This window comes from Carassius carassius, chromosome 36 (genome assembly GCF_963082965.1).
Source record: "Carassius carassius chromosome 36, fCarCar2.1, whole genome shotgun sequence".
NCBI lineage: Eukaryota > Metazoa > Chordata > Actinopteri > Cypriniformes > Cyprinidae > Carassius > Carassius carassius.
This window is the reverse complement of record NC_081790.1, coordinates 11,105,914-11,118,925: the sequence shown is the minus strand read 5'-3', so window position 1 is coordinate 11,118,925 and position 13,012 is coordinate 11,105,914. Positions and strand designations below refer to the sequence as shown.

The following is a 13,012-nucleotide window of genomic DNA, read 5'->3' as shown; positions in this document are numbered from 1 at the left end:
TATATATATATATATATATATATATCAGATGTAGCGTGTTTTTTAGGTTTGTAAACAAACACGAGTATGTTAACACATTTCCTAACGTGACGCAAGGTGGCGCTAGTGCATCATTTCTAACCATATGTTTCCGAACTTTGTAACCAGTTGCACGAAAACTTCGGACATAGTTTCGGGATTTGGGAAATACAGTATAATAGCATCGTCTTCAGACATCTGGAATGAAGAAATGAATGTAATCGAGGAGTTGTGAAGGTGCTGTATTGAATTGTATTCCTTGTTCTGTCTCGCTGTTGTTTTCCCGCTCATGTGATCCTGGTGTTAAGCTCCTATGGCACAGCGGTTTCTGATAACGGAAAGCAGACGGACAACTCGAGACAAAGAAAAGTTTGCGAGAATTATTTTATAGGTGCCATTATAGTTTTCTTAATACCTTTTTGTAGACTTGTATTTAGATAATATGCATTTATGATAAGCTTTTAGGACGTGTCTTCTAGTTAGGGAGGTTAACGTTAATGCATTATTACGGAGACCCTTACAGTTTCCGCCGAAATAAACTAACGTTAACTTACTAACGTTACAGCTATTAGCCAAAAATATCATATCATATAATATCCAACCATACCATAATAATTACTACAACTATCCACAAATGTTATATAAAATAAATAAAATATAAAACCCAAAGTCTATATGCTTCTACTTTCCACAAATATCATAAAAAATGCCATAGTTCCTACAAATATTAGACACAAATAACTAAAATAGGCTTACTATAAATTAGTTAACTTACTTCAACTATGTACAAACGTCGTTAAAAAAAAATAAAGAAAAAGTTAGCATAACTACAGCTATCAACAGAATAATAAACTTATATATCTATTAGCTCTCACTATAAAAAATTATATGAAATAAAATATGACTCTGGACCACAAAACCAGTCATTAGTAGCATGGGTGTATTAGGAGCAATAGCCAACAATATACCCTATGAGTCAAAATTATCGATATTAAGTAAACATCATGTTCCATTTCAATATCTTGTAGAGTTCCTACCATAAATATATCACAACTTAATTTCTGATTAGTAATAAACATTGCTAAGAACTTCATTTGGACAACTTTAAAGGCGATTTTCTCAATATAATATTGAGATTATAAAATCAGATTCCAGATTTTCAAATAACTGGATCTCAGGCAAATATTGTCCTTTCCCACACACCAATGGAAATCTTAATTAGTCAGCTTTCAGATGATGTATAAGTATCAATTAAAAAAATGGACCCTTATGTTTTGTGGTATAAAGTCACAAATGACAAAGATATTCATAAAGGTTCTTAGAAGCGGTTTGATTTGACATAATATGTTTGTTAAGTCAAATCATAATATAAGCCAACAATTCACCTGAGGTTTTTTATTTTAGTGTTATAAAATTGTTTACAGCCTTTATTTGTTTAAGGTGAACTCAGCAATAAACAGGTCAGATGCTGTACAGTAATACAGAAACAGGCCACCAACCACATAAATAAATTTCCCCAGAGGCAGTACTTACACACTGATTACGACATTTTAAACACACACCACCTCTGTTTTGGCTTTTACCTTCACCCGCTTGAGCAGATGGCCCGAGCCCAGAGCCCCGTCCCATAGACTGACAGGAAGGAGAGCAGAGAGATGGAAGGTGCTTGGGAAATTGCATTCGTGTTCTTCCAGGTGTGGCTGTCCGTAATAGTGGGGCTTATCATGTTACCTGCCATGTTTGGTGTGTCCCTGGGCTTCACAGATATCTACATCAAGGTGCTGGTTAAGATACTGGAGGTAAAGGCACAAAATCATATCTCATTTTAAAAGATGTATGACTATTAACTGCTTTCCATATCTGATCACATATAAGTGAATTGTTGATGCAAACTTTTTTTTCCTGTGCCTAGACCTGACAAAAGTTGAAAAAGCCAAGACAAACTTGCAAAAGAGGGTCAAAAGGCATAAAACTAAAATACATTTCATCATCAAGAGTTTTGTTTTAAGAACAGGACATACTGAGCTTTGATTTGCACAGTACAGTTTAAGCGATCCCTAATTATAGGAAGCACTGTGTTAAAGTTTACTTGAAAATAAACTTGTGATCTGTGGCAGTGGGCGACTCTCAGGATCCAAAGAGGACAGAAGGAACAGCCAACATTGCCATCGCAGACAGCCAACGGTGAGTGAAACGAGGATGTCTGTGCAAAACATCATGTGCACGAAACACAAGTGTTCGATCTCAAGATAATGTCATGTGAAGCCACAGTTTCCTCTTTGGAATTATTGACACTGCTTATTAGACAATAATTAAAAGGTTTGCTTTAGTTTGCTGCCTTTGTTGTTTTATTAATGTATTCCTTTCTAGCATTTATGCAGTCAGTTTATATGATAACCGATATCACAAGCTTTTTGTTTTAGTTGACACAACTCTTTATATACAGTAAGAAAATAATGTTGGAAATGCTTTTATTATTGGCCTGATGCCTGTCAGTCATGGTCAGTCTACTGTAACTGGTATTGCAGCAAGTTGCAGATTTCATCATTTCAGTTGATCTTATTTATGAACTTTACCCGGCTTCAGACAAGGTATTTTTTGCTTGGATCCGGAGCTCAGGACACACATGAAATCAAGCTTACATTATTATATCCAGACATAAATAAATAATTTAATTAATGTAAATGGAAAGACATTGTGCAGTTTTCTTCTTCTCCGTCTGTTCTCATTTCAAATTAAAAATGTGCTCTCAGGGATCATTGAGAAAGATGATGGCTCTATGGAGGAGGAGATCGGAGAGCTGCGACGATCCCATCCTAAAAATCTGGCGGGGGGAGACTTTACACTGTGTGATGCCTTCTATTTCTGTAAGAAAGGCATTGAGAACATTGTTGAGGATCAGGTGACTCAGCGCTTCACGTCAGAGGAGCTGGCTTCTTGGAACCTCCTCACGCGAACCAACAACAACTTTTGTTACATCAGTCTGCGGCTCACCATCATATGGGGCCTGGGAGTTTTTATACGTTACTGTATCTTGTTGCCTCTGAGGTGAGACAGGAGTGATATTTCATTCATCAGATGACATTCATTTATCGAGGATGCATTAAATTGATCAACAGTGACATTTTTTACATTTATTTTTTTACAAATGTTATTCGTTTAAACTAATCATCATAGAAAACGGAAAATAATGCATCACGGTTTCCACAAAATATTAAGCAGAGAAACTATTTTCAGCATAATAATAATAAAAAATGATTGAACACTAAAGCACCATATTAGAATTTCTAGAACGTCTAAAGGGTCATGTGACACTGAAGACTGGAGTAATGATGCTGAAAATCAACTTTGTCATTACAGGAATAAATTACATTTTGAAATATATTAAGATAGAAAACTTTATTTTAAATTATAATAGTATTTCAGCATTTATTACATTAAAGCACATTTCCCCATCCCATTTCTCATAAATGTGACCTGGATGTCTTTTATGTGATTCACCCATATATTTAATCAAGTTATCGCTCTGTCATAGGATCACACTGGCTGTTATCGGATTGAGTTGGTTGGTGATAGGAACTACTCTTATTGGATTGCTTCCTAGCAGCAAGTAATTAATACTGCACGAAATAATTAATTATATCATCCCCTCTTGAATTTCATTTATGGACTGATTGAATAAGAAATATTTTAAACCAAATCAACAAAGTTTGTTATATATGGATGGAATGCTGGTATTTAATTTCATATTAAAGTTTGAAGAAGCGTTTCCTAATGGGAAGGGTCTGTGTCTCTTACAGTGTGAAGAACTGGCTCAGTGATTTGGTTCATATTACATGCTACAGAATATGTGCCAGAGGCCTGTCTGCTACCATCCACTATCATAATAAGTGAGTCACTGCTTCTTTTTTGATCCCAGTCTTCCCACTTTGATCTTAATGTCTTACGGTTCCCTCTGCTTCTCTGTGTTTACTGCAACGGGGTCTATATATACTGTATATATCTGGTAAAACTGAGATGGGGAAAGGAGAATAATTATGTTTCATTGTCATTCTCGGCCCATGCACGCACACCTCTTTCTTTTTAACACTCCCTAATATAGTCAAATGACCATTGTTTCTTATATGTCTCATGGGATGCATAACAGAGAGAATCGGCCTAAAAAAGGAGGTATCTGTGTTGCCAACCACACTTCCCCAATTGACATTGTCATTCTGGCGAATGATGGATGTTATGCTATGGTGAGTCACGCTGATTACATCAGCAGAGTGACATTGTGTGTCTTTAGAGGGTCTCAGGTGTCTTAAACGCAATTTCATTGTCTTCAGGTAGGTCAAGTTCATGGAGGTCTCATGGGGGTCATCCAGAGGTCAATAGTGCGGTCCTGTCCCCATGTGTGGTTTGAGAGGTCCGAGATGAAAGATCGCCATGCGGTTGCCAAAAGGTGACAAAGTGTGTGTTGATCAGTTTTGTGGAGTAAAACATGCCCTCGCTTAGGACATAAAACCTAAATTTTGCTGTTTCCGCAGGTTAAAAGACCATATTGCTGATAAAAATAAGCTGCCAATCCTGATCTTCCCAGAGGGTAAAAGTTATAGCCATGTGATTTTTTCCTTATTCAAGATGCAGTAATTATGCAAAATGCAGTAATTATACTGTATCAGTCTCCTACAAAAAAGTATAAATATGGAAGCCTGTTTCTACTATAGAATTAAAAAATAAAACAATTTAAACTTAGTAGTTATGAGAAAAAATTATAAATGAAAATTAAGTCATAATTACTTTTTTAATTCTTTATTCCATGGGAGAAAAAAAAAGATTTAATGTTGCAAGATTTAAACTCATAAGTTTTCAAAGAAGTCAGAATTGCAAGCTTTAAACTTGTAATTTGAGAAAAATATATATACCGTATTTTTCGGACTATAAATCGCACTGGCCTATAAGTCGCATTCATTTAGAACCAAGAGAAAACATTACCGTCTACAGCCGCGAGAGGGCGCTCTATGCTGCTCAGTGGTAGACTACAGGAGCACTGAGCAGCATAGAGCGCCTTCTGGCGGCTGTAGACGGTAATGTTTTATCTTGGTTCGTTTCTCTTGGTTCATGTCAAATTAATTTTGATAAATAAGTCGCACCTGACTATTAAGTCGCAGGACCAGCCAAACTATGAAAAAAAAATGCAACTTATAGTCCGGAAATTACGGTATGTATTTTTTTTTCTGTGGTTAAAATATTAAATATATTCATTGTCATTTGTTATCCTGTTTCCGTCCGTCTTTGTGTCTGTTGTAGGAACTTGCATTAATAATACATCGGTCATGATGTTCAAGAAGGGAAGCTTTGAAATCGGTGGAACTATATACCCAGTAGCAATCAAGGTATCGAGTACCAATGACCCAGTGTTTTCCTACAGCAGTATTACGGGTACCTTCTAAAAGGGACACACCTAATGTACTTCTCTCTTTCAGTATGACCCTCAGTTTGGAGATGCCTTCTGGAACAGTGCCAAGTACAACATGGTGAGCTACCTCCTCAGGATGATGACAAGCTGGGCCATTGTGTGCAACGTGTGGTACCTCCCACCTATGACTCCACAGGTAAGCAGAAACATCCATCTGTCCTTTCTCCAAACTGCTTGTCCTTTGTAAGGTCATAGGGAGGCTGGAGCCTAAGCTGGAACATGAACATAAACTTATTAGTTTATTTAAACATTGGTACCATAATCAAACCTGTTTAAAATCATCCCAGAATGCACCAGAGCTTGCAGAGCTCTAGTATAAGCATAGAGTTACTACTAACTTCTTTAAAGAAGCTTAATTGTAACAAAGGTGTGATTTGTTTAACACTTTTCCCCACTTCCATTTCTGTCATTATAACTTAGTTTTGTTGAGGATTTTACATGTCTAAACTTTTGACTGGGAGAGCCATGCTTCCTATCTTTTTATTGCATCTGTGTATCTGAACGTGTTTTAGGATGGAGAGGATGCAGTTCAGTTTGCTAACAGAGTAAAATCAGCCATAGCACATCAGGGAGGACTGGTGGATTTGTCCTGGTAAGAATAGAATACAAACAACCCCGCACAACATATATATATAAAATGAATTTTTTTATAATATTTTCAACTCTTAAGAAAACATTACGATTAAATGTAGACTGCAGACATGCATTATTATTATTTTTTTTTTTAAATGTCTGTAGAATGCCTATAGAATGTCTATTTACTAGTGGATGGCAAATATGATGGCCAATATAATCTCGACATGACCAAATATTGGCCTGGCTAATATGAGTATATCAATTTTTTTTTATAATATTAATAAAGTATCATTGTTTGGCAGGGATGGAGGACTGAAGAGGGAAAAGGTAAAAGAGTCATTAAAGGAGGAGCAGCAGAAGATGTACAGCAATATGATCGTAGGCTCTGACTTTTTTGAAGCCTCTGTTGGTCCCGGATAAATTTAATCTCACACTATTTATGAACTTGATCTTAAAGTGTGAAACATCCATTTAAGTGTCATCCTTAAAGTGTCATTCAGCATCCATCGGTGATGCTCCTTACGATTCAGCCATATTTTTTTAAACTGGAAAATGTTTTTTTTTTCTTTTTTGATCTGAACTTGTCCTTTGTTTTCAAATATGTACAGAAATCTTACACTTGTGATGAAATAAAGTTACAAGACATGCTGAAACTTTCACTTTGTCCTCAGTCGTTGTCTAGATTCCTTCACAATACACTTTATAGATCTGCATGTTAAAATATCCACTTTGTGCATGTTCATGTTGTATTTCTCAGGTCCAGTGGGCTGTTCCTGTGTGGACACTAGAGGTCACTGTTACCAAACGAAAGACAACAGACAGCTCACTAGCGCGATTGCCTTTCCTAATAAAATATTGAAATTAAATATTCATCTCCCCAAGCATCAATCGTTTAATTTCACATGATATTTATCAGTCCTATAATAGAGCCGCACCTGTTCTCAAAGTACACAACGTGGGCAAAAGCAGCGTATAATGTAAATACACAACAATTACATCTAAATCTTTTCAGCCCTCCGCGAAAAGGCAAATCTGTCTCCCTGGTGTCAATTAGTGATGGGTGATGCACAAAGCACCACTGAGCTCTTGATTGCAGGAGCATTTTACTTAAAGAGTTCCACTGAAACGTCAGCCATTATTAGGCGCAAAGATTTCGCTTCGGAAAGTGGACAGAAAGTTTCGCAGCACGGAGAAAAGGTGAGGGCGAAGTCACGGTAAATTCAAAGAGGAGACGGTGAGCAGTATGTGCTTGCTGCGATGGAAGTTTAATAAAGAAAGCATAGAGTGTGAAATAGAACATAGTTATTCTCTGGCACAGAGGGCTGGAGCAGGCTTAGCTTCCTCTCTTTCTCTCCGCCTCATCCCCAGACGATCCTCCAGCCCGCGTGAAAGGCAGCAGCGGGCTTTAATAACAGTCCTGCAACTTAAATTGCTTGAACAGAAATGTTTGTTCTCCCCTAACAGGATTGTAAATTATTAATCGGATCTGAAGCCGATTTTATAACCTGATTGTTGAGGTGGGATTCTCCACGAGCAGTGCTCTGGCACACCATTTACTGTGATGTATGTGTCTGCACATCTTTATATCCAATTTAATGTGATTCGGATAGATTTCAAAGCGACATCATAAAAAGCATGGAAGTGACCCCGGCAGAGCCTTGGATGTAGACTCCGAGCGACAGGCGACCACGTCTCTGTATTTTGATTCGATTTTCCCGATTTCTGTTTTTACCCAGATGTGATCTATACAAATGTAATGCCAGTACACTCAGTAAATATGAATAAATCACTAAATTAGATCATTTTCCTGGAGAATGTAGTTCAAGCTGGACATCATTTTAAATCACAGTTTGCCTGGAACTGACTGGTTTACCTAATCAGAAGGGTAAATGACCTCGCTTCTGCCGAGGACCTGCCATTAGTTAGAGCCGAATGTTTTTTAAATACATTCTTCTACCATCTTTTCTGGGACTCGAGTGGCCCTTCTACACTAATGCATGAGATCTTGAGGTACAATACGTCTTTGAGGGAAAAATCAATAGAGGAATACTGGAAGAAGTGTTCTGCAGACTCTCGAGAAGCCCGGCACCTCACGAGGAGTTTAGTGTTTTAGAATATGCTCAAATACAACCTGGATAAAGCATTACACATGATTGGAAAGCATCTGCTCATTCTTTGCATTTGAATTAAACCATTTACCTCAGACAATCTAATTACTTTAAATTATGGGTTTAATGATGTTGTTTACATGTCATATTTTATGTGAGCCTTGCATTGCACAATTGATGCTTCTTTGCATGTTTCCAGCAAGACCTGACTGAAAAAAAAAAAAAATTGGATTACTGAAAACATATAGCCTACGGTCCAAATCAAAGAGCTGGCGGGGTGTCTGAGGAGAGGAAAAATAATACAATGAAAGAAGTGTGCTCGGCTTTTGTCGTGGCCTTAGACATGTCCTCTCCTGGACCATAGCTGGAACCAAAGGATGTGGGTGATGCTTTAACATGGTACACTGTATATCCAGCCATGTCTCATACTCAAACTGAACAGAAGTGTTTAAATGCAGCAAAGAGCAGCATCTATACACATTTCATGCAATATATATAAGGAAAAAATATAGTAATGTATAGATTTCATTAACTTAGGTAACACTTTCTTCTGGTGGGTTAATTATGCTGTTGATCAGTCCACCAGATGTCAATATGCTCGTAATGTTTCATCAACACTGTACTGTATATCGGCAGGATACAAGAAGAGAAATTATAAGCCCAACTCATTTGCAATTCTGATTAACATACCTTAATGAAACAGGCTATAATTGGACCACAGATTTTTTCCCCCCTTTTTGATTGAGCTAAAATAGAGTCTAAACTTCTCTGAGTCTGAGGGCTGATTGATCTGTGGCGAGATTCAAGACTATTCAGTTTGAAAAATAATTATGTTCTTATAATCAGCTGGAAGTTTGATACAGCATCATTGCTTGAGATGAATCTTTTAATTCAGGTGATTAAGTTTGCTAACTAAGGCATAGAAATGGGGGTTATTATAGTTATCTACTTCAACTAAAACAAAAGCCATAAAAAAGTTTTCAATCAAAAATACTGAAATAAACTCTAAAACAAAGCAAAATTACTAAAACTTGAACTGAAATCAGATTAAAATGGCAAATATAAAATCAGATTCAAAATATCAGTAAAAAAGTATAATAGTACTTAAATGCTACTTAAATTAAAACTGATTAAACCTGGCTTAAATGAGTCAAAACTAGATGCATGCCAAAATATGCAAAAAGACTAAATAGCATGATTTAAGATTTTGATGTAAATTAATTGCACATAAAGGAAGGGGTCAAATTAGCTATATTTTTATTTTTGTTTAGATTTTAGATTTACAGGCTGCGTCAGTAATGCAAAATTACTTTTATGGCTTTCAAACGATCCAGACGGTTTGAAATGATTCAGCTCAAGTAACAAGATCATAAATTGTTGCTTTCTGTGCGTATGCATGTTTCTCTTTTTATGGAGAGAGAGGCAGAATTTCACCTTGAATGCGAGAGCTGTCGCGGTTCACCGTTCCAGGCGTTTTACCCTTTACTGTGATTGCTTTTGTTTTTCGGGTCAGCTCTCATCTATGCCTGCAACTTTTCCAATTTATCAGGACTTGTTATATGAAGACAAAAGCTACAGTCAGGCGGCAGTGCAGGCATTTAAGAAACAGCAACAAAGATGTGGAATGGCACACATTCATGCTTGGTGAGCAGTGCTTATAATCACACCTCCGTGAAACACACTGTGCAAGTTCATCAAATGAATAATGAAATAATGGTTGTGGTCCATTAATAGAAAATTATCCTGCCTCATGATTAATTGCATTAAACTTATGAAAGTGTGTTTTTTTGTACAAATCAAAGAGAGGAAATGATGGATGATGAGGAGGCATGATGAATGAAGAAAGGCTGTGAACTAAATTGAAAGTGTACTCATCCGTTCTCCGCTCAAGACTAATGATGAATTCACCATGTCACATTGAACAATACACATTGAGCTTTAAACATAAACCCGGTTTGAAAGCAGACACGGCCGCAGCAGGTACGGATCCTGAATCACAGTTCTACTGGAGAGCATACAGAATTAATGATTTTTTTTTCTGGTTATTGATGTTATTCTCTTTAATTTCCAATTTGAAGTCAACAGGGTAAGACTGATGTTGAGCATTTTAATATGAATGATATATTAATATATATATACAACTTCTACAGATTATCAAGTGATTATCTTTCTGAAAATACTGTGGGGGCCAAATACAAATCCTGAAATCACTTACAATGTGAGCAGCCATCAGTCCACACAAAGAAAACAACTTAATAATCATAAATAATAACTTATTATTATTAATAATAACTTATCTAAAAATGCAAAAGTGGTGTTTAAAGGTTACATTTACGGTTGGGGGTAGAAAATATTATTTACTCTGTATAAAAAAATCTAAATGTCAATGGAAATCGATGTTGGAAGAAGTTGTGGGTGGTTGATGATCAACTGAAATGGCCATAATTAGTTTCGTGATTAGATTACAGTATACGTGTAAAAGTGAAAAGAAAAACGTTTTCTTCAACTATAACTTTTTGATTCTGACCGTTATGATATGAATAACCTCTATTTCAAACTTTTTAGATTATGCTTATCTGTTTTGATTACCCTTTGTCTCATTCACTAAATCTGACTGGGAAAGTTGGGACAGGCAAAAGAAAATAGAAAACGAAAAGACTGGGGATTTTTTTTTCTTCACATTGCAAAAAATTGACTAATTGACAAATTGCCAAAGTTACAGATGATCAAATCCATATTAAGACAGCATCTGGCTGGGCTCCAAACAACATTGTGTATTGTAAATAATATTGCCATCTGTGAGGTGCCGACAGTTGGGGATTAAGAAATTACATGATTGTAATTAATGTTGAGAAGATAAAAGATGTAAAGCGTGCGTAAAAGTTCCTCTTCTTGTCTGGGTGATTACCCACCCGCCATGTGACCAATCAAGAGAGATTCTCAAACTTTAAACAACTCTTCAATAGGGAAATATATACTTGGCATTAAAAAGTGCAAACTCATCAGTCTTAAAGCTTTCCGTTGGTGTATGGTTTGTTATGATAGGACAATATTTGGCCAAGATGTGAATATCTGGAATCTGAGGGTGCAAAAAAATCTAAATATTGAGAAAATCGCCTTTAAATTTGTCCAAATGAAGTCTTAGCAATGTATATTACTAATCAAAAATAAAGTTTTGATAAATTTATGGTAGGAAATTTACTAAATATCTTCATGGAACATGATCCTTACTTAATATACTAATGATTTTTGGCATAAAAGAAAAATCGATAATTTTGACCCCTTACAATGTATTGTTGGCTATTGCTACAAATAAACACGTGGTACTTATGACTTCGTATTATCAATGTTGAAATGGAAACCATAATTTATTTTTTTCAGGATTCTTTAAATCAACAGAAATTTAAAAAGAACTGCATTTTTGGAAATAGAAATCTTTTGTAACATTGTAAATGTCTTTACTGGGACTTTTCATCAGTTTAATGTGTCTCTGCTGAATAGATTTTAGATTAAAATTTCTTACTTAATAAAGAAATAAAGAAAAATCTTACTGACCCCACACTTCTGAACCCAGAAGCTTATAAAAATAATTGTATTTATATTTAGAGGTAACTAGGATAAACATTTCATTTTGAAATGTATTAACACTGCAATAATGTGTTTTTCCCCCACATCACAGGCAAACCCAAAGGCTCTTGTAGGGTCACAGAGAGACAATGATGGCAGTCACACTATATACTTCCTGCACCAGGCCCAACTGCCAGAGCGCTGCTGATATTGAAATGCACTGCTTCAATTTCATCTTCTCCAAAGAGAGAAAAAAAATTGAAAACAGAGGCAGAAAATATCAGCTCAGTGAAGCCGCACACTGCAAGTTCACACAGAAATGAATATTCTCTTTAATTTGTCGGGCTGCGACGGGTTTGGAGCCCCCAAGACAATGTTGATGGATGATGTTTTAATGCTGCTGAATGTTATTTTTACCGAACAGGGAAAACGATGAATTTTTACTTCATTGGCAATGATCGTGCCCTACGCATAAAAGTGTGGCAGGCGCGCGTCGCCCATGAATAAGCGCCTCTCACAGCAGATGTTACTTTGCTGAAAGCAATTCTTCAGATAAGATTTGCAGAAGATTAATTGTGTACAGCTGTTTCATGGCCCGGTGCAATCTTAATACATTTATGATAAGTTTAAAAGCTCACTAGACGCAGCAGGCGCTCCCAAGTGAGACTGCACGAGAAAAGCGAGCTTTATTCCCACATCTGGATTCATATCCTCCATCAAATTCATTATTGCCTTTGTGCCAGCCGCCGACGACAGCGCAGCTTATTATTGTGCAAAGTGCAACAGCGCTCGAGCCCTCTACCCGATTCCTTTATCGCCTCTTTCTTTCTCCTCGCCCCATATTTCCTTTTTTTGAGGGGGCAAATTATTCAAATCTGTGCAAATGAGTTGTTTCCATTTCTCGCCCCTCTGGGTGGAAATTGAAAATGACCCAGGTTGACCCTCCTCCATTAATCGTGGCAAATTGCAGCAAGTGCACAATCCGGATCATAGTAATGGTACAGGGTCCCCCAATGACTCATTAATGAGGGAGATATGACCCAGCTGGATTCTCTCACTCGCACTAGTTAGGAACAATCATGGTGTTATGACCCAAACCAGGGGTCTTATGAAGTAGCTTTTCATTTTTCCAAGTACGGACAATCGGCGCGCTCGGCCTGGTCATGTGCCAAATGTTCCACTTATGGAGCCAGTTATTCAAACGAGGCTTTTGAGGTTCCTGAGTCAAAAGAACAGCGGTGAGAGGATGTGATCTGGCAAATGTTTAACCTGGAAAGATGGC

At 36.8% G+C, this 13,012-nt stretch overlaps 1 protein-coding gene across 1 annotated transcript; it reads left to right on the top strand.

Annotated features, from left to right (window-relative positions):
* The first annotated feature begins 114 nt into the window (after nucleotides 1-114).
* On the top strand, nucleotides 115-6,921 carry LOC132117131 (glycerol-3-phosphate acyltransferase 3). The gene is made up of 13 exons (XM_059526214.1): nucleotides 115-255; nucleotides 1,620-1,817; nucleotides 2,136-2,202; nucleotides 2,772-3,066; nucleotides 3,554-3,628; nucleotides 3,819-3,908; nucleotides 4,166-4,259; nucleotides 4,347-4,462; nucleotides 4,548-4,603; nucleotides 5,311-5,396; nucleotides 5,487-5,615; nucleotides 5,992-6,071; nucleotides 6,358-6,921. The coding sequence occupies exons 2-13, from the start codon at nucleotides 1,674-1,676 to the stop codon at nucleotides 6,473-6,475; spliced, it is 1,350 nt and encodes a 449-aa protein (XP_059382197.1). The 5' UTR covers nucleotides 115-255; nucleotides 1,620-1,673; the 3' UTR covers nucleotides 6,476-6,921.
* The last annotated feature ends 6,091 nt before the right edge of the window (nucleotides 6,922-13,012 follow it).